At 34.6% G+C, this 20,819-nt stretch overlaps 1 protein-coding gene across 2 annotated transcripts; it reads right to left on the minus strand.

Annotated features, from left to right (window-relative positions):
- Positions 1-1,572: 1,572 nt before the first annotated feature.
- Positions 1,573-7,740, minus strand: crybb1 (crystallin, beta B1). 2 transcript variants are annotated; one of them, NM_173231.3, is made up of 6 exons: positions 7,701-7,740; positions 6,572-6,718; positions 4,969-5,087; positions 3,729-3,861; positions 2,826-2,968; positions 1,573-1,923 (listed from the first exon to the last, which is right to left on the minus strand). In NM_173231.3, the coding sequence occupies exons 2-6, from the start codon at positions 6,695-6,697 to the stop codon at positions 1,746-1,748; spliced, it is 699 nt and encodes a 232-aa protein (NP_775338.3). In that variant the 5' UTR covers positions 6,698-6,718; positions 7,701-7,740; the 3' UTR covers positions 1,573-1,745. The 2 variants fall into 2 exon arrangements, with proteins under 2 accessions (NP_775338.3, XP_073769574.1); XM_073913473.1 differs by having other exon boundaries at positions 3,729-4,311; positions 4,357-5,087.
- Positions 7,741-20,819: the final 13,079 nt, after the last annotated feature.

Raw genomic sequence — 20,819 nt, forward strand, 5'->3', positions numbered from 1 at the left:
AAAACCCCTGCGAATACGTACAGGTATTTGAATCAAACGGCTGTTTTCACAATCTGCGCATGATCCGTGACCTATGCAAATTCACATATAGGCCACGCCCACCCGATGACGTAATAGCGGTTACGCTGTACTGAAACCCCTGGAAAAAAGTGCCTGCCGTTTCGCAACAAGCAAACAGGAAGCGGCGTGCGAGCGCTCGTGCCATGTGATCGTGTCACGTTGACTTTTATTTTGGTTAACCCTTTAATGTGCACTATGATTTTTTTTACCCACATCTTGCGTTGAATTCTATTCCTGACACCACTGTTAACTTTTTATATTGCTATTTCAATGATACCCTATGGACGAAGGGGAAACTAGGTGGCTAATGCTTGAGTTAAATAATAATAAATAACAACAATATATACATGTGTTTTATACTTAAAATGAATATACGATTGTAAATACAGTTTGTTTTTAATATTTTTAGTTTTTGAGTTGTACATTAATTTGATATTAAGTAAATATTAGTTTCTATAGTTATACTTTTATAAATATGTATAAAACTTTGTGTTTACTGTCTATTTTTATTTGATATTTGTTTTGTACTTTAACTACCTCAAGTAGCAAAAATAATTTAGTAATATCAGGTATTTATAATTTTTATCAATTAGTATTAGTATTCTTTATTAGTATTATTTATTATTGTTTATTAGTATTTTTAATTATTTATTTCAAGTATTTATTTTTATTATTTTTATTATTTATTAGTATTTGTTTTTAGTTGTATGTTAGTATTTATTATTTTTGATTATTTATTAGTAATTATTTTTTAATTATATATTAGTATTTTTTAATTATTTATTATTTTTATTAGTATTTATTATTTAATAATTTATTTCAAGTATTTATTATTTTATTAGTATTTTATTATGTATAAGTATTTATTTCAAGTATTTATTTTTAGTAGTTTTATTGTTTATTTAAATAATTACTTTTTATTATTATTTTTATCATTTATTATTATTTATTTCAAGTATTTTTTGTCTAATGGTATTTTTCAAATATTTATTTTTATGAGTGTTTTTGTTATTTATTAGTTAAAGTATTTTTTATTATTAGTATTATTTATCATTTATTAGTATTTTCAAGTATTTATTATTTTTATAAGTATTTTTTATTCATTAGTATATATTTTAAGTATTTATTTTTAATTATTTATTAGTATTTATTTCAAGTATTTATTATTAGTATTTTATTATTTATTAGTATTTATTTCAAGTATTTATTATTGTTAGTCATTTTTATTATTTATTGGTATTTATTTCAAGTATTTATTATTGTTATTAGTCATTTTTATTGTTTATTAGTATTTATTTTAAGTATTTATTATTTTTATTAGTATTTTTATTATTTATCAGTATTTATTTTAAATATTTATTATTTTTTATTTAAAGTATTTATAATTTCATTAGTATTTATTTTAAGTATGTTTTATTATATATTATTTAAGCATTTATTTTTAAGCTTACAGTAACTAAATGTTTACGTGACCAAAAAATTTTGAAAGAAACAACAGCACAAGTCAGCGTCTTTATTTTTCCAAAACATGTTTATTATTGGCATCATAAAAAGGCAGTGAGATGTTCCGGGACAATTTAAATTAACCTATTCTGTGGTGGGGGGAGGAGTCAGAGAAAAAAGGGGGCGGTACGGGGATAAAAAGCGCCATGAGAAGGCGAGGTGCTATGCTACAAGGGCTAAATTCACTGTTTAGCGGCGGTCATGTTGAAGCATCCGCGCTGGTGGAACTGCATGTCCCGCACACGGCGCACGGACTGGATCTGAGGCTGGAAGGCACAAAACTCGTTGTAGTGTCTGTAGTCGCCACACTCAAACAGATACTGGTATCCTCTGTAGCCGGGGTACTGGTATCCCACCCAACTGCAAACAAAGAAGGAGACGTGTAAATGATAGGGCATCATGGTTATAGCTGCATTTTAAGGTCTAAATCTATTTGGGCTACAGTAGTAAAACATTAGCATTAGCATTGTGTGCAATTTTAAACAAAAGCTATAGCCTATTCAGTTTGTACATTTGGTGAGTTGTTTACCAGATTCACTCTGAATGGATCAATTTAATCAGTGAGTTGTTTGCTGGTGATTCACATTGGATGAATCATTTGAATCTGTTAGTAGTTTACTGCAGATTCACACTAAATTGATCCTTTGAATCAGTCAGAAGTTTAGTGAACAGATCATTTGAATCAGTGAGTTGTATACTGGAGATTCACTCTAAATGAATCATTTGAATCAGTCAGAAGTTTACTGAACAGATCATTTAAATCGGTGAGTTGTTTAAAGAATCATTTGAATCAGTGAGTTATACTAGCGACTCACTCTGGATGGATCAGCTGAATCAGTTAGTTGTTTACTGGAGATTCACTCTGAATGAATCATTTCAAACAGTTGATTACTGAAGATTCACATTGAATTGATCATTTGAATCAATCAGAAGTTTAGTGAACAGATCATTTGAATCAGTGAGTTGTTTACTAAAGACTAACTCTGAAAGGACCAATTGAATCAGTTAGTTGTATACTGGAGATTCACTCTAAATGAATCATTTGAATCAGTCAGAAGTTTACTAAACATATCATTTGAATCTGTAAATTGTTCAAAGAATCATTTGAATCAGAGAGTTGTTTACTAGCGACTCAGTCTCAATGGATCATTTGAATCAGTAAGTTGATTACTGGATCACTCTGAATGAATCACTTGAATCAGTGAGTTGTTTAATATTTATGGTATATCATCGGTTGTTTGAGGTTGGGATTTGGCACTTACGCTCCACCGGGGACCCTCACGCTGCCCACTCTGTCGCAGAAACCGTGCGCCCACAGGGTTGGCACATCATCCTCCTGGATCTCCATCTTGTTGCCCTTGAAGTCGGAAAGCTCAAACAAGCAGATCTTGTGCTCCATGGGGTCCTGTGGGCATGAAGACCGGCGGATAAATTACAAACAATATAACAACAGTAAAATATGTGTTAGCTAACATTTAAAAAAACGCTATTTAGCCATGCTGGTTATCTAATGTGTGAATCAGTGAATCACTTACAGGACACTCTTGATTGGATCATTTGAATCAGTGAATCATTTCAAAGAGTTGTTTGCAAGAGGCTCACTTTAAATATATATTTTGATTCAGTGAGTAGTTTACTGTAGAGTCACTCTATATGGATCATTTGAATGGCTCACTTTGAATGGATAATTTGAATCAGTGATCTTTCTCTGCAGAATCACTATATGGATCATATGAATCATTGAGATATTTATTAAAGACTCATGACTGGATCATCTGAATCAGTGAGATGTTTACAGGAGGAGACTCACTCTGAATAAATCATTTGAATCAGTGAGTTGTTCACTGGAGACTCACTCTAATGGATCAAATAAATCAACAAGTTATTTACTGCAGACTCACTCAGAATTAATCATTTGAATAAGTGAGTTGCTTACAAGAGATTCACTCTGAATGAATCATTTGAAGCAGTTGTTCAAAGATTTGCACTGAACTGAGTCAGAAGTTTACTGAATAGATCATTTGAGTCAATGAGTTGCTTGCTATGGATTCACTCTAGTAAATACGGTGTTGATTTGTTTTTTAATTGGCTCCATTTATGAAATATATAATTAAGTAAAACATGCATTAGTGATCACTAAGTGTAAAGCAGGATGAGTGTCATACCATGCGGATGGGTCTGAGGGACATGAGACAATCACTGCGGTAGCTGTTTGACCAGGTGTCCCAGCGAGGATACTCGCCCTTCTCCAGGATGAACATCTCACCACGGAAGTTAGTCTGCTCGAAGGCAACAAAGCTGAAGACGTGGACGGCAGAGAGAGATGCCAACCAGACAGCAACATGAGGAGGAGGAGGAGGAGGAGGAGGGGAAAAAGAGGAATGGAGAAATAACAGCATGAGTATAGTGGAAACACTCCAATAAAATATGATCAAAATCATGACAACAAACATGTTTAAGCTACTCTAACTTATAGTAATAGGTCAATCAGGAGTTTTAAGCCTGTAATTGCTGTAAGTTGACTCTCAAAGGATCAATTTTATCAGTGAGTTGTAAATGGAGACTCACTCTGAACTGATCATTTGATTCAATGACTTATTTAATGGAGACTCACTCTGAATGGATCAATTGTATCAGTGAGTTGTTATTGGAGACTCTGAATGAATTATGTGAATCAGTGAATTGTTTAACAGAGACTTACTCTGAATGAATCATTTGAATCAGTGAGTTGTTTAGCAGATACTCATTCTGAATGGATCATTTGAATCTTTGAGTTGTTCAGCAGAGACTCACTCTGAATGGATCATTTGAATCTTTGAGTTGTTATTGGAGACTCACTCTGAATGAATTATGTAAATCAGTGAATTGTTTAACAGAGACTCACTCAGACTGAATCATTTGAATCAGTGAGTTGTTTAACAGAGACTCACTCTGAATGAATCAGTGAGTTGTTCAGCAGAGACTCACTCTGAATGGATCATTTGAATCAGTGAGTTGTTATTGGAGAATCACTCTGAATGAATATTGTGAATCAGTGAATTGTTTTACGGAGACTCACTCAGACTGAATCATTTGAATCAGTGAGTTATTTAACAGAAATTCACTCTGAATAAATCATTTAAATCAGTTAGTTGTTCAACAAAGGCCCACTCACTTACTCTGATCATTTGAATCTGCGAATCATTTACTAGTGACTCACTCTGAGTGGATCATTTAAATGAGTCAGAAGTTTACTAGACTCCTGAATGCATCACTTATTTACAATGTGCCAACAGCTGTCTAGATTTAGCCAAGCCTAGCGATTACTTCAGTTTTATCTTGATGTACTGAATCTAAAGCACTCTGCCAAGCTGTAAGCAGCCCTAATGATTTCCTTTATGTTTTAGATAAAATCCGGTGACTTACGGGCCGCACTCAACAATGATACTGCGGACTCTGTCCATTCCGCGCTCACAAACGTTCATGCACTCATTCTGGACCTCCATCATCCTGCCCTGGAAGTTCTCCTGGTCGAACAGGAAGATCTGCAGGAGAACAAGACCATGAGCATGAGCAGGTATACAGCATCTTTCTGTGATTAATGTTTTTTTTTTATCAATTTATTCATGCATTGGATATAATTATGAACTGGATTATACCACAAACCTAAAAAATAAAGTTCCAGTGGGTAAAATAAACCCTGTAGGACCATTTCAAAATATAAAGTACTTTTTGGGGGGATTTTTTAAGATTCCAGAACTATCATTTTGTGCTTTGGACTGATAATTATTATTGTGAAAAATGAATTTTGGTTTCCGAAATAACCTTAACCAAATCGCCAATAAAGTATGAACAATATATCTTAAACATTCAACAGAGGTTTAAACACATTTTAAAAACATAATAACTCATTTTTATTAATTATTTCTTGTTTTTGCATGATGACAGCACATAATATTAGACTAGATATTCTTCAAGACACTAGTATTCAGCTTAAAGTGACATTTAAAGGCTTCACTATTTTCATTAGGCAGGTTAGCTTACTTCTATCTAGCATGTTGACTACTTTAAAGTGAGTAAACTCATTGCCTTAAAATGATTTAGTTAAATTAACAATGTGCATAATCAGAAACGTTAAATCAACTTACTATTTCCAAGTAGCAACTGGTTTACACACTTTTAAGTAAAGACAGCTTATCAATTTTAAGGCGATGTGTTTCATAATTAAGTGCATTTTACAGTGCAAAACTAGATAATGCTTCTCGATTTAAGAGTTTGTGGATTGTTTGACTAGAAATCAGACTAAATGCTAAATAAGGAAAGCACATTTGCAGTGTATTTTGTAGATATTTTGTCTAGAAACAGGACTAAAGCACTAAGTAAGAAAATGTGTGTATTTTGTAGATATTTGGACGAGAAATTAGACTAAATATTAAATAAAAAGAACATGTTTTGGGGTGTATTTAATAGAAAATTGGATTAGAAACAAGACTAAAGCACTAAGTAAGAAAAGCAGTGTATACTGTAGATATTTGGACTAAAAATGCCACTAAATATTAAATAAAAAGTGTATTTCATAGATATTTGAACTAGAAACGAGGCTAAATGCTAAGTAAGTAAAGCACGTGTTGGAGTGTATTTCATAAATATTTGGTCTAAAAAAACAAGAATAAATGCTAAATAAGAAAAGCCGTGTATTTTGTAGATATTTAGACTAGAAATTAGACTAAATGCTAAATAAGACAAGCATGTTTTAAAGTGTATTTCATAAATATTTGGACTATAAACAAGACTAAAACACTAAGTAAGAAAAATTGTGTATTCTTTAGATATTTGGACTAGAAATGAGACTAAATACTAAATAAGAAAAGCACATTTGCAGTGTATTTAGTAGATATATGTAGACTAGAAACAAGACTAAATGCTAAATAAGAAAAGCAGTGTATTTAGTAGATATTTGGGCTAGAAACAAGACTAAAACTCTAAATAATGCAAGCATGTATTCCAGTGTATCTTGTCTGGTACTTACTTTGTAGTTACCCATGAATCCGGGGTCTCCGGTCTTGGAAGCCTTGCTGGTGGCAGCGGGGGCAGGAGCTCCCTTCTCCTTGGCATCGGTGCCCTGGTTGGTGGCGGATTTGGCGGTCTGAGACATGGTGAAGGGGTTCAAGAACGTCTGTGGGGGGAAAAACAAGCAAACTGGTGTATATTGTGCCGGGCTAGTGTTTGGGACAGGACTGGAATGGTAGGGGTTGATGTATTTGGATGGTCTCAGAATCTAAGCACTGAAGTTATTATAGTTTAGCATTTAAAATATATAAATAGTTTAATACTACACTTTAAAAAGGATTAGTTGACTTGGCTTAAAATAAGTGGGTAAACCTGTTGCCTTAAACATTTTAGGTAATGGAACTGTGCATAGTTATAAATATTAAGTTAAATCAGCTTAAAAGTAACAACTGGTTTACTCACTTTTAAGTAAAGACAGCTTGTCTAGTTAGAGGCGATGTGTTTTATAATTAAGTAACTAAGTGCATTTTACAATGCAAGACTAGTAAATGCTTCTTAATTTAAGAGTTTGTAGATATTTGGACTAGAAATGATGCTAAAAGTAAGAAAAGCAGCTTTTAATTTCGGTTTAGCTTTAGTTTATTTAATTATTGGTTTTACTTTAACTTTTAGTTTGTGAACAGATTTGTATTTAGTTGTTATGTATTTATTTGTAATAAACTTTTATTAAAAACGCTTAGTGCAAAACTAATAAAATAAGAGTGAACAAAACACTGAAGCCAAAGCCATGCAAATGCAACGTCAACAAATGAGAGTACAAATTTGCAAGATTTCAGACAAACTTCTTCATATATAAGATTATATGCAGTTAAACAAGCCAATTAATTGAGTTTTTGGCAAATTAAGAGAACGTTTGCCTGTATAAGCGCCATCTACTGGTGTCACTTTAAACAGCAGCAGGTCAAATTTAGAAACTTACTATTTATTTTTTTCTAATAATTCTTTTAATTCAGTTATTTTCAATGAATGTTATTAGTTTTTCAGTTCATTGTGATTCATTTAGAAATTGTAATTTATTTAACTACATTATTTTTTTTTTGACCAATAGTTGTAGCTGTAGCTGAAATCCCCTTGCTGTGCGCTCTTACCTGCTTGAGTACAGCTGTGCTGGGAAGGCTGGCTCGCTCTGGCCTTCCTCACCACTGCCGCAGCTTTTATACGCTGGCAAGGGCAGCACAGCGGCGCGCGGCGGACAATAGAAACACGCCGTCATCAGAGTTCAGCCGTGCCGAAGCGCAGGGTCATCGCATCGCCCAGAAGGCCGTAAGCATTTTACTGTCAATGGAAAGCCCTGACGGCGGCACTTTCCCTCTCAGCCCGAGCTCTATGCTATAGGCTGTATACCTATGGCTAAGAGAGGTCTGTGTTCAGGTCAGAGGTCACGTGATGATAATCCGAGCAGAGGAGTCGCTCGCTGATACACTCCAGAGCAGAGTAGATTTCATACTGAAGTTAATAATGTAGCATGACATATATTAGATGGTGTGTGTGTGTGTGTGTATATACATATATATATATATATATGGTAGCGTATTTAGATGGTATTTATTGATGTATTATTTATTATATGTATATACAGATGAAGTCAAAATTATTCGCTCCCTATATATTTTCCCCTTAAATCCTGTTTAAGAGAAAGAAACACATTTCTAATCATAATAGTTTTAATAACTCATTTCTAATAACTGATTTCTTTTCTCTTTGTCATGATGATAGCACATAATAATAGACTAAATATTTCTCAAGACACTAGCGTTCAGCTTTAGTCACATTTAAAGGCTTCACTAGGGTAATTAGGGTAAAGTTAGGGTAATTAGGCAAGTCATTGTATAACAGTGGTTTGTTCTGGAGACAATCCAAAACTAATATTGCTTAAGGGGGCAAATAATATTGACCTTAAAATGCCTTTAAAACAATTAAAAAATGCTTTTATTCTAGCTGAAATAAAACAAATAAGACTTTCTCCAGAAGAAAAAATATTATAGGGAATACAGTGAACAATTCCTGAGTCTGTTCAACATCATTTGGGAGACATTTGATAATAAAAAAACAATTCAAAAGAGGGCGAATCATTCTGACTTCAACTGTATATAGTGTATCTGTACATATCTCTATTTGGTGTTATGCGCTAGTATCATTGTGTTAAGGGTTGTTACATACTTGTGAAGCACAGGTCAGACCACACGTCAGAATTAACTGCCCCAAGAGGATACATAAACTAAACTAAACTAAGAACTCTATTAAGACGTATTAGTTCTAAGTCTTTTCTTTGTGCAACTATTAATTAGGTAATGCATTTTTTAAATTAATTTAATTAAATAACAATAAGTCATATGAATATTTATATTATTCAACGTCTACTATTGTTTATTTTATTTATAGTATAGAAACTAGGCCCACACTGAATCTGTGCATGCAGAATTCCTCAGATTTTCAGCCCATCATTAATTCTGTTTATTTACTTGAGTAAATGTGTGTAAATCTATATTTATTCAGTTTTTAAATTAAATACAGTATTATTATTGACTAATATGAAAATGTTCATCTGATTTATTCACAATGCAGTTTGTACAGTAACATGTTCTGTCTTTTAGTAGCGATATTATAGGAGACACTTGCTTTGTTTACCAAATAAAGTGAATTTAATTGGATTTGCATTTTTAACATTAAATACAAGTTAAGAAGATATTATTTTTTTTATTTTACATGTTAAGGTTTTAGTTATGATACTCCTAAAATAATTCAGCAGAAATCACAGAGTTTTGTCAAAATTCTCCGCAGAAATAGCAAAAAACGTCCGCAGATTCCGTCTGGCCCTAGTAATGACTAATTATTAATATTGTGTAATGATTACTAATTTAGCTGACACTTTTATCAAAAGTGGCTTACAAATAATGCTAACAGAAGCACTTCAAATGACCAGAGTAGCAGTGTATAAATGCCAACTTTTATTTTATTAATTTCAATTCATTTATTTTATTTTTGTGGATTATTATTTTATTTTTAAATATAAAATAATTTAATGTTTAATCATTTAATTTAATAGTTTATCATTTTTATTTCTTTGTGTTTTTATATTCATTTATACATTATTTATTATGCATATTGTCCCATAATATATTTTGTGTATTTAATATTTGTGTGCAGTGTAATAAGTGTATTAATATTTATTTATTTTGTGTACTGCCATATTCTGTTCTATCTATCTATCTATCTATCTATCTATCTATCTATCTATCTATCTATCTATCTATCTATCTATCTATCTATCTATCTATCTATCTATCTATCTATCTATCTATCTGTTGTTATCTATTGTTCTGTCCATATATCTATCATTATATGTATCTGTTTGTCAGTCTGTCTGCTGCCTTAAACACTGTATTATTTAGTTGGTTTATTTCTATCTATGTATCCTCCCTGCCTGTCTTACATGCTTAATGGAAATGCGGCTTTAATAGGAAATATTGTATGCAGTATTACAGTTTTCCATAAGTCTAATTCGTATCTTTAGATGGAAACACAGCTGATAAGTTTTCCAACATTCTTCAAAATATATTCTTTTGTGGTCAACAGAGGAACACAACACACACTAATTTAGAACCACTTGAGGGCGAGTAAATGGTGAGGGCATTTTCGTTTGTGGGTGTACTGTCTCTTTAAATGTAGTGTAGCAGACGCAGAATGTGTGTGTTATGCAATAGTAGGATCTGCAGGCGCTCTTTGAACCTGCGCTGTGAGAAATGTGAGACCTACAGCTAATAATCTCCTGAAATGAACACTGCAATAACCTGTAAGATCTGCACTGGATCTGCTGTGAGCCTCTGCTGAAGCTCTCAATCATTAGCAGTATTTAGGACCAGACAGAATCTGCGGACATTTTTTGCTATTTCTGCGCAGGATTTAGTAAAACATCTGCAGATTTTTGTATAAACTTAATATTCATTCATTCATTTTCTTGTCGGCTTAGTCCCTTTATTAATCCGGGGTCGCCACAGCGGAATGAACCGCCAACTTATCCAGCAAGTTTTTACGCAGCAGATGCCCTTCCAGCCGCAACCTATCTCTGGGACAATAAACTTAATATATGAAATAAAAAAAAAAAATAACTTTAACTTTTATTTATTGCTTACAAAGCAAATCCAATCAGAACCACTTATTTGGCAAACAAAACATGTCTCTTATAAAATATCTCGACTAAAAGACAGAAATTATTACTTTACAAACTATTGTAAATAAATCAAATAAACATATTTCTATTAGTCAATAATATCACTGACATTAATATAAAAACTGCGGATTAATAAATTATTTTGAACTTGTAGGTTAATCCATCATATAACAACTGCAGAGAGATCGCCTCCCGCGTCATTTAAATCACATTTATGAGAGCGTTTTGGCCTCCCTGTAAAATGTTATGATGACAGTTGCGGTGGGACCTTAATGCTTTCTTTGGTTATTGATTAAAGGTGTTTTCAGTCACTGTTTGTTTCGCCTGCATTAATGCATTCAGTGTAGCTGCACAGTTAAACATTACAAGATCGTGATCTCAATTCAAACCCGCGCAACATGAATGATAAATGATAGTGATTTGCATATGTTTATTAATCCTTCGTACTGTGCATTTAATTCTGTGTTTGATCGAGAGAGATTCTGTTCTTACACTTTTCAGTTAGTTACAATCAAAAAAAGACACAGAAGTACTGCGAGATCAGTTTATATTTGCGTAAAAACTTGCCGGATAAGTTGGCAGTTCATTCCGCTGTGGTGACCCCGGATTAATAAAGAAACTAAGCCGACAAGAAAATGAATAAATGAATGAACACTGATGTTTAAGGTGAAGATTAAAGGGCACATAGTTTACCCCTTTTTATGGTTTAATATTAGTATTACGGTTGTTCTGAGTGCGCCAGTTTAGGTTCAGTTCAACACACAGTTCAGATGTTTTTATTATAATGTGTTTAAAAGTGTCATGTTGTGGGCGTGTACACAGTTTGCTGTTTTAGGGGTGTGTTGCTTCACATGAAAATTAGTCTCGGCTTCCCACCCTACATAACAAGGGGGCGGAGCCAAGAACTCCCCCACTCTGTGTTTGGCAAAAGACAGGCAGACAGAGAGAAGCAGCAGCATGGGTGAGAGGATCAGCATTCAGCCGTACATGTACGACTTGACACAGACCAAGCAGAGAGTACAAAATCATTTGTGTCTATGTATAGTTTTACAGCCAACTGTGTGCTAGTTTCAAGTGCCGAGCTTGTACACCGAGACTAATAACCACACACACTGAATTAACTTTGACTGAGGCACCGGATGCGCGGCTCGAAGCCGCGACACGGCACACCAGACACTCTCAGTAGCACGGCAGAAACATGAAGTTTCCCGAATCATCGCGCCATGCATTCCAGAACCCCAAACACAGGCCTCCACCAGGGTAAACACAACGGCACCTCAAGTCGGTGGCCACCGACCTAAAGCGCCGCCGCATGCACCCCGACAGACACCCCCACCTAGAACTCCGAAATGCACGGCACCACGCTTGCACTTAGTTAAGATCACAGGGAGCTTCTGTGATGCGACCGGCTGAAGTTTAAGGTAGACGCAATGAAAAGTACACGTTTGCAAACCTACCAAAAGGTGCAAACAATAATTCCGATTAAAGCGATAATGTGGAGAAAACTGATCTTGTGTTGAGTCCAATGAGCCTTACATCTAGAAAAATAGAGCAAGGGTGTTCCTTTAGTGATATCGCTTTGACTCACACGCTGAAAATGGCAGACGTAAGAAAACAAATAAGGATTAGGTGAAGCGCCTGTCAATCAATTTTGGTGGGCGAGGGGACCACACTCCTACGTCAAGTTGCAGTCGGTCTGAAAAACGCTCCAATTGGTCCACCATTTTATGTTGTTAAATTTAAAAAAAAAGGACTGTGTGTGTGAAGCGGAGGCCAGCTAGTAGACCGGCGGGGTTACATGTGTTTATATCACCCCAATATAACTGTCTATACACTCTACTTACACACATGTCTGTACAAACAGCTTGAAAAGTAGATTTTTCACCATAGGTGCCCTTTAATATCACAGTTTAATGGAACTTTACGCTGGTGAATGCAATAGTATCTGGATGCAGCCTTTATGATGCAAGCTGAAATTGCATCATGATGCAATGTCAGACACAATGCACCTAATGGAGTGAGTGACGTCACTGTGATGGGTAGGGTTAGGGGTGGGGTAAGGCAAGCGCATAAAAAAGCATTGGATGCAGCTCAGATTGCACTGCACCAGGTCTGCATCCAGACCCCTCTCGGTGAATGTGTAACAATTACAATGCTTAACCAACAGGTGGCGACAAACAACCATTAAAATGATGCCACTGAATAGGTTTTCAAAAATGATCCACCCCTAATAAAACATGAAGTCTTATGTGTGAATTGTTGAAACATTCCAGGTTTGGTGCATTTCTCACAACACTAGTGCATTTCTCAAAACAATTAGTACAAACGGCAAAACCTAGTTGATAACCTGCAAAAGCGTGTCACATGCTCAATATGGAGAGCTCATTCCTCAAAAGCAAGTACTGATGTCAATGAAAGCGTCAGTGTCATCAAGATTGGCCTGTTTTCATCATGACAGTTTAAAAGTCAGATTTTGGTGACACTTCCTGAAAATGCTCAAGACAGCACTGTATATTATTTGCACAGCTATTTGAAGACTACAGTAAAGTTAGACATCACTGCATTTAGTGAGGTGTATGAGTACAAGACACTGAATATGTCTGTTTCACATGTTTACTGCATTTGCTCTTTGCAATGCTAATGTATTCACAGCATTGTGCAGAAGAATAAACACAGCCTTATTTACAACAAACATTCACTTGCTTTGGGTAGAGCTGTGCACAACTGTAACCTGCTGGAACTGAACCTACAGCATACACAGATCTGTAAATCACTCATCAAGTTGTTCAGTTTAGAAAACATTTTCATGAAAAAAAAAACGTTATTGTTTTTATTAGCTCAACAAATTTTGACAAGTAGTTTTTGTATGCACTAACTTTAAAGTTTTTGTATGTAATGACTCGAGTATTGAAATGAGGACTGTTAGTTTTATATAGAGTGACTATTCAGCATTTACAAGTTTATTTAATTTTGACTGACATGACATAAGCGAATGATAATGGTATAAACAGCAGAGTTGAATGAAAGCAATTAATGCATGTCCAAAAGCATTTGCAATTTGTTGGAAGGAATTCAAAACTGCTACTATGATACAAATGACTAATTGTTTAGATAAATGCATTAACTGTTGTGAAAAATGCAGCAAAGCCACTGAGAACAACTGTAATTGAAAACAAATATGATCTGTTGTACAAGAGGTTACATTTCTGTATTTAGCATTATCAGCAACAGTAGCAAAGATTGTTTTTCCTATTTAATAGTTTAATTTTTTTAGCTGGTTCTTTATTGATTTATTCAAATTACAGCTTCTAAGTTCTGTATTTGTTTAAAGCAGTGGTGTTTGCAGTAATATTTTTGTATAAATGGAAAGCAAATGACAGTTGTCACCTCCCTTTCTTGCTGATTCAAAAAATGACTCGATCCGTGACTCAAAACTATAGTGTGATACGAACCGTGAGATTTGTGATCCGTTACACCACTACTGTTGATATTGTCATATTTAATGATATTGTTACATTCACAAATTTTGTGAAGTCATACAGCTCTGGATTACTTGAAATAGCGACCACAAGTCTCTTTGTCATCTTGACAAGACAAACGCTGCTTTCACCTCGACAGAAATCTCTCCTCTGCTTTCAATTTAATAGGACAATGAAAGAGATGAGACGTGCTTATATAGCATGCTTTTTCTGCAGAGACGTGACTTTTTTCAATTGCAAGTGCAGAGAGCAACGGCAAAAACACAACAGACGGTTAAAACTTGAGCCGTGTCCTGCACATGAGCTAGAGTGTGATCAAGCCTTTAGAAAACCATTAAGCACAGTTTATTTCACTTCATACCATTCTGTGCTTGTAATTTGCTTATTTTAAACTATGCAGATGAACTGCAAATCATTACAGTTACTTTACAATAATTAACTATTTCCAAACACAGCTATTGATGTCATCTGGTGTATTAGTATTCATAACACATTTACTGTTGAAGACAAAATTATTCACCCTCCTGTGAAATATTAATTCCTTTTTAAATAACACCCAAGTGCTGTTTAATAGAGCAAGGACATTTGCACAGTATTTACTAATATATCTTTCTTCTGGAGAAAGCCTTTTAGTTCGGCTGGAATATAAAATACATATTTAAAAAAAAACATGTAAAATTAGCTACGGTCAATATTATAAGCCCATTCAAGATTTTTTTAATTGGCTACAGAACAAACCACTGCTTTCCAATGACTTGCCTAATTAACCTACTGTGCATGTTAATCTAATTAATCTAGTTAAGCCTTTAAATTGCGCTTTAAGCTGAATATCCTGCAAAATAACTAGTAAAGTGTTATGCCTCGGCATCATGACAAAGACAAAAGAAATTAGATATTAAAAATACTGTTTAGAAATGTGTTTAAAAAAGCATTTGTTAAATATATGGAAAAAAATCCCAGAAGTAGTAAAGGAATAATGTTATCTTTAACTTTATATCGCAGAAAAACTAAATATTGTGATTTTTTTTTTTTTTCAATTTCATGCAGCCCTAATGAACATGCTAATAAAGGAAGCTCAGATATTCAGTCTGGCCGTAAGCAACAGTGCAGTAAATGCATAATCCAGATCATCAAACATTAATTATATTGAGTAAATGAATGCATTCTGGTTCATATTTTCATTACCTTGTAGATTTGAATACAAAAAGTGAAAACATTTGCATGCATTTAACATGTATTGATCCTCTTCTGATATTATTAAATAGATCAGGGGTTCCCAAATCAGTTTTTTTATTTTATTGATTTTCTCGGGTAATTATCTATGACCTAAATGAAAGCCTGTGAATACATTTAATTACATCATTTAATTGCAGCTGAATTTCACAATTTTAAAATATAACAATGCAGTTTGTAATTTAATGGCATTGTTTCATGGCGGGGCGCCAGGACAAAGTTCATCCCGCCACGGCTACATAACAGCTTCTCATTTAAAACATTTTATTTTTTAATAGCGGGTAATAATCGCACCAAAACGTATTAAAAGATGAGTGAATTATAGCAGTGCGAACTTCTCTAACCGTAGCAGTGCTGTGCATTATTTGTTTACCCTTGTTTAGGTTACGTGCTGACAGACTGGCTGACTGACAGGCGCGTGATACATGAGGCCAGCAAACACAACATACAGTCGTTTCACTTCACTTCAGGACGCATTAATATCACTCTGTAGATCTATTAGAGACATTCATAAATATTCCTAGCAAATCTTATAAATGCTGGAGACATACTCGTTACATTAACGCCCTAAATCGCACTCAGCAGCGTTTATTTAAGAGCGCACAAGAAGATCTGCGTGCTCTTGAAGTGGCTTATATTTGAGGAGGCGTGCAAGAAGTTTTGTGTACAAGCAAAGGAAATCGGCACGCAAGCAAAAAGATCCGCTATTGTTTGTATAGGGCAGGGGTCACCAATCTCGGTCCAAGAGGGCCGGTGTCTCTGCAAGGTTTAGCTCCAACTTGCCTCAACACGCCTGCCTGGGTGTTTCAAGTATACCTAGTAAGACCTTGATTAGCTTGTTCAGGTGTGTTTGATTAGGGTTGGAGCTAAAATGTGCAGGACACCAGACCTCCAGGAACAAGTTTGGTGACCCCTGGTTTAGGGCATGTCGGTCTTCTTTGTAGTGGTAATACTGCAAATTACAAGTGGACTAGTGAAATAAAGAACTACAACACCACGAAACCCAAGCAAACAAATCAAATCAAAAAAAAAAAAAAAAAGAATTTAAATGAGCATTAGATGTAGCGTTACTTGAACATCGGAAAAATATGACCTGTGCAAAAATATTTAAGACCTAGAACAGCGAATTTAAGATTTTTTTTAAGGGGGTTGGGGACAGAAACGGAGGTCGTAGCAGAGCAGAACTCACGATGCCCTTGGTATGTCCTGATGTGAGAGTGAAAGCTGGGCATGAGCATGGTCCCTTTTAAAGCCTCCCCTGGCAAAGGGCCCAGTAAAAAATACAAAAGTATACCTTTTAAAATTTTTAGGTACAAATATATCATTTTAAGGTACCAATATGGACCTTTTAAGTACAAATGTGTATCTTTTAAAAAAGGTATCGCCCCAGGACAGCTTTTGTACCTTTATTTCTGAAAGTGTACCTGCATTTTTAATAATTATTATTTTATTAGGTGCAAGGGGTTTAATCTAATTCAATGATTTATGCTATGCTAAGCTAAAAGTGCTCTCTCCACACCCGGAGATTGATTGAATGGATACAGAAATGGTAGAACTCACCTGTTTAACTGTAAGGGTGCTGTAAAATTATCCTAATTCCAAAAATACACTGTAAATAATAATACCCCATATCTACTCAATAAATTAGAGGTAACAGATTACAAGCAATATTATTAATTAAATTAAACATATATGGATTGAGTAAAAATTAATCAAATTAGTTTATTTAAAATTTGTCATTTGAATTGAGTAACCACAAAAATTGTATGGTTGAATCAATCCGATTCAATCTAACACTGAACAGAACCTATACAATAATCAAACATTGCTCTAAATGTTCCATGAAATAAAGTTTTAACGGGTGTTCATGCGAGAATGTAGTTGTTTAAAACTCAAATCCGCTGTTTATTTCTAAATATTGTGCGTATTTTTAAATCTCCTTTGATAATTGCTGAGATGTCCACCTCCAGGTCATGACGTTGCGGGCGCTCATCACTCGTGTACCCGGCGAGGGCAGCCGGTCCTTGGCTATACATACTGACTTGTGTGCCCCTGGCTAATTGGAAAATGCTCATTTTAATCACGTTGGATTTAATTAATATTTTCTCTTTTTGAAGTTAATCAAAAATAACAGCTAAATTCTTTTAATAAAATCGATTAGATTTTATTACAGACATTTTCAAATAATTTCAAAGCAAATTAAAAGCCCTAAAATCTGGAAATTAATTTTATTAAATAAAATGTACATATTAATATTAATGAAATCTACAAGGCCACAAAATGACTTTTTACAGTGTAGTGGAGTGATTCGTTAAACTTTGCAGTGACACCACAAAGCTGTAAACTGATTTTCTTATCAATCCAGACTGCACATTGAACATCTGTGAGATCTGCAAATACACACACTACCGATTTAATGCTGAAATTCATTCATAGTGCAGCCTTAATGTTCAGTTATATTTTATTTCTATAAAGCTTTTGGGCTCTATTTTGTCGGTCCATGAGCAGAGCGCAAAACGCAGGGCACAAACGCTTTCAGGGCGTGTCAGAACGTATTTTTGCTAATTTAAGGATGGGAAAATCCGCTTTGCGCCATGGCGCATGGTCTAAAAGGGTTGAGTTTATTTTCTTAATGAGGTATAGGTGTGTTTTGAGAATAAACCAATTAGAGTCTCATCTCCCATTCCATAAGCGCCTTCGCTATTTACAGGACGTAAAGTAAGTCTAAGTGGAAAAAATGAGCATTTCACTAGCAAACAGTTAACAGTTTTTTTTAACAGAAAACTGTTAAACAGAGCATCTACTGCATGAGAATGAGAGATAATGGATCTACTTTCACTTTCGCTCTTGGATAGGGAAACCTTTACGCACAGACATCAATTAGTCTATAAATAAATACTTTTGTTTGTTAAGCGCAAATACTCGTTTCAAAACTATTTCTAAATTCAGTTCTAATTTCCAGCAAACGAATAAATGAACAATAATAACGAAGTGTGCTCAAAAACCTGAGTTATATCCTAAAACACATGCTGTGCCCATATGGTCTAAAACCTGACAGGTGGGCAAATCTAAGCTTGTTTTTAATAAAACAAATATAAATATGGATATAATAAATAATACTGCTAATAATAATAACATTATACTAAAGCAAATTATTATGAATGAACTGAAAAAGCCTCCCGAGATGAAGAAGACATAAAAGCAGGGATTTTTCATATTTATGTAGGCTAGAAAATAATATGTTTTGTAATATTTTAATCCTTTATATTTATATCCTATATCTATTCTTATTATATCCTATATATATTCCCTTAATATTAACATTTTTTCATATGTAAAGATATTTGCCTATTGCTCTCTTGTGTGTATTAAGCAGTGTGTAAGCGAGGCGCAACTCTGCGCTGGAGTTTAGACCGGGTTAGTTTTGGTCTAATGAAAAATCTATTCTCAAAATAGCAACGTGCCAGCGGTCCGCCTCAAAACGCCTTCCTTTTTAGACCAGAACGCCTATGGGCGCACAAATGAGCGCTAATGCATTTGCTATTTAAACAGCCTAGCGCAACGCCTCAAAACGACTCTTGCGCCAAGCTGAAACTAGCAAAAGACTACTGCGTCACGCCTTGCGCCACATTGCGCCGGGTGTATGATAGGGCCCTTTGTGTCAAAACAGCTTTACCGAGCTGGGCGCTTGCGTTTACGTCACTTTGTGAAGTTTATTCATAAACTAATTTAGAGAGGATCACGTGATTATGATTGGACACGGCTGGTTCTGCATTAGCATGTATGATCCACCAATCAGGCCATTCCTAACCCACTATGAAGAGCCAGGGTTTTCACTACAGTCATCTTTGCTTTGAAGAATCCCCCCTTCCACCCCTACCTCTTCACCTTTCACTCCATAGAGCGGCACGGTGGCCCAGTGGTTAGCACTGTTGCCTCACAGCAAGAACATCACCGGTTCTCGTCCTCCAACAGGCCGGTGGTCGTTTCTGTGCATATAGTTTGCATGTTCTTCCCGTGCTCGCGTAGATTTTGCCCATTTCCTCCGGTTTCCTCCCAGATTCCAAAACATGCACAACAAGTGAATCGATCAATCTAAATTTAACACTACAGTCAATCTCTAATCCTGCAGCAGATCTCTTCATAGCATTCATTTAGGTCATCAGCTCTTATCAAGGGGGAGTTGTCGAGATCTACCTGAGCTCAAGGCTCCCCTCTCGCCCTGCAAATGGGAGGGAGCCCAGGGCTCAAGGGCCTTTTGAGCTCGGGGCTCTCTCCCGTGACAGCATGCCAAACTTGCTTATAATCAATCATCAGCTAAGTGTGAACTCTTGAAATTGCAATTAAATCCTAATCTAATCATGACAAACGTTATATTGCTGAAAAGGCCTAAAATGTGTGAATGCATATTTACCTCCTTTTCTTTCTTTTTTTTTTTTTTTACATAAGAAGAGTATTAGATTAAACTTTACTGTCACCCTACAACCTGTGGAACTATGATAACACTAAAAAAAAATTATAATATTGTAGTCTTAAAAAAGCAATCATGACAAGTTATATATCATTAGAAAGCTTTAAAAATTCTAGTTTCCATATCTGGTGGCAGATTTTTGATTTTGAGAGATATTAATGAGCAACAGATATTTATTAAACTTAATCTCATCAGACTTTTAAAGCATTAATGTTCCACTGCAATACCCGTGTCAACTTTTTGGATTCTAAATTAAAATCAAATATCACTAAATTACCCATACAATTTTAAAATTTGACGTCTACTTTACTAATATGACCAAAAGTATTTAAAAAAAATATTGTTTAAATCCCTTATAACTAGCACTTATGTGGTCACCAATGTAAACCAAATGCCACCTGGTGGTCATGTCTGGTACTGTACACAAACAAAATGCTACTGAAAGATAATTTTTTGGGGAGATCAACTTTAAATTTTGAATAACTAGTTAAGACATTTGACTGATTTTAGGTTAAAACTGATTTTGCACAAATGACATATTTAATAATATGTAATACAATATACATTTACTGTGTTATTATTGTCATGAAACATAATTGCACATACATATTTTTTATTTACCTTTTTTAAAGGTTTTCACTTCAGCTACAATCTGACAGATATCCTATTTAAAAGGAGACCAAGCATGAATCTATGCAGCAAAACATTGAAGATTGACAATCATTTTTAAGTTGAACATGTCATATGTTTAAAAAGAGGACAGCGTTAATATAGACGGAGAAAAGATGAATTAAAAAGTGATACGAATATTTCAGATATTGACTGTACATGCATGAGATCTTCCTCCCTATAG

Source organism: Danio rerio, chromosome 10 (assembly GCF_049306965.1).
Source record: "Danio rerio strain Tuebingen ecotype United States chromosome 10, GRCz12tu, whole genome shotgun sequence".
Lineage (NCBI taxonomy): Eukaryota > Metazoa > Chordata > Actinopteri > Cypriniformes > Danionidae > Danio > Danio rerio.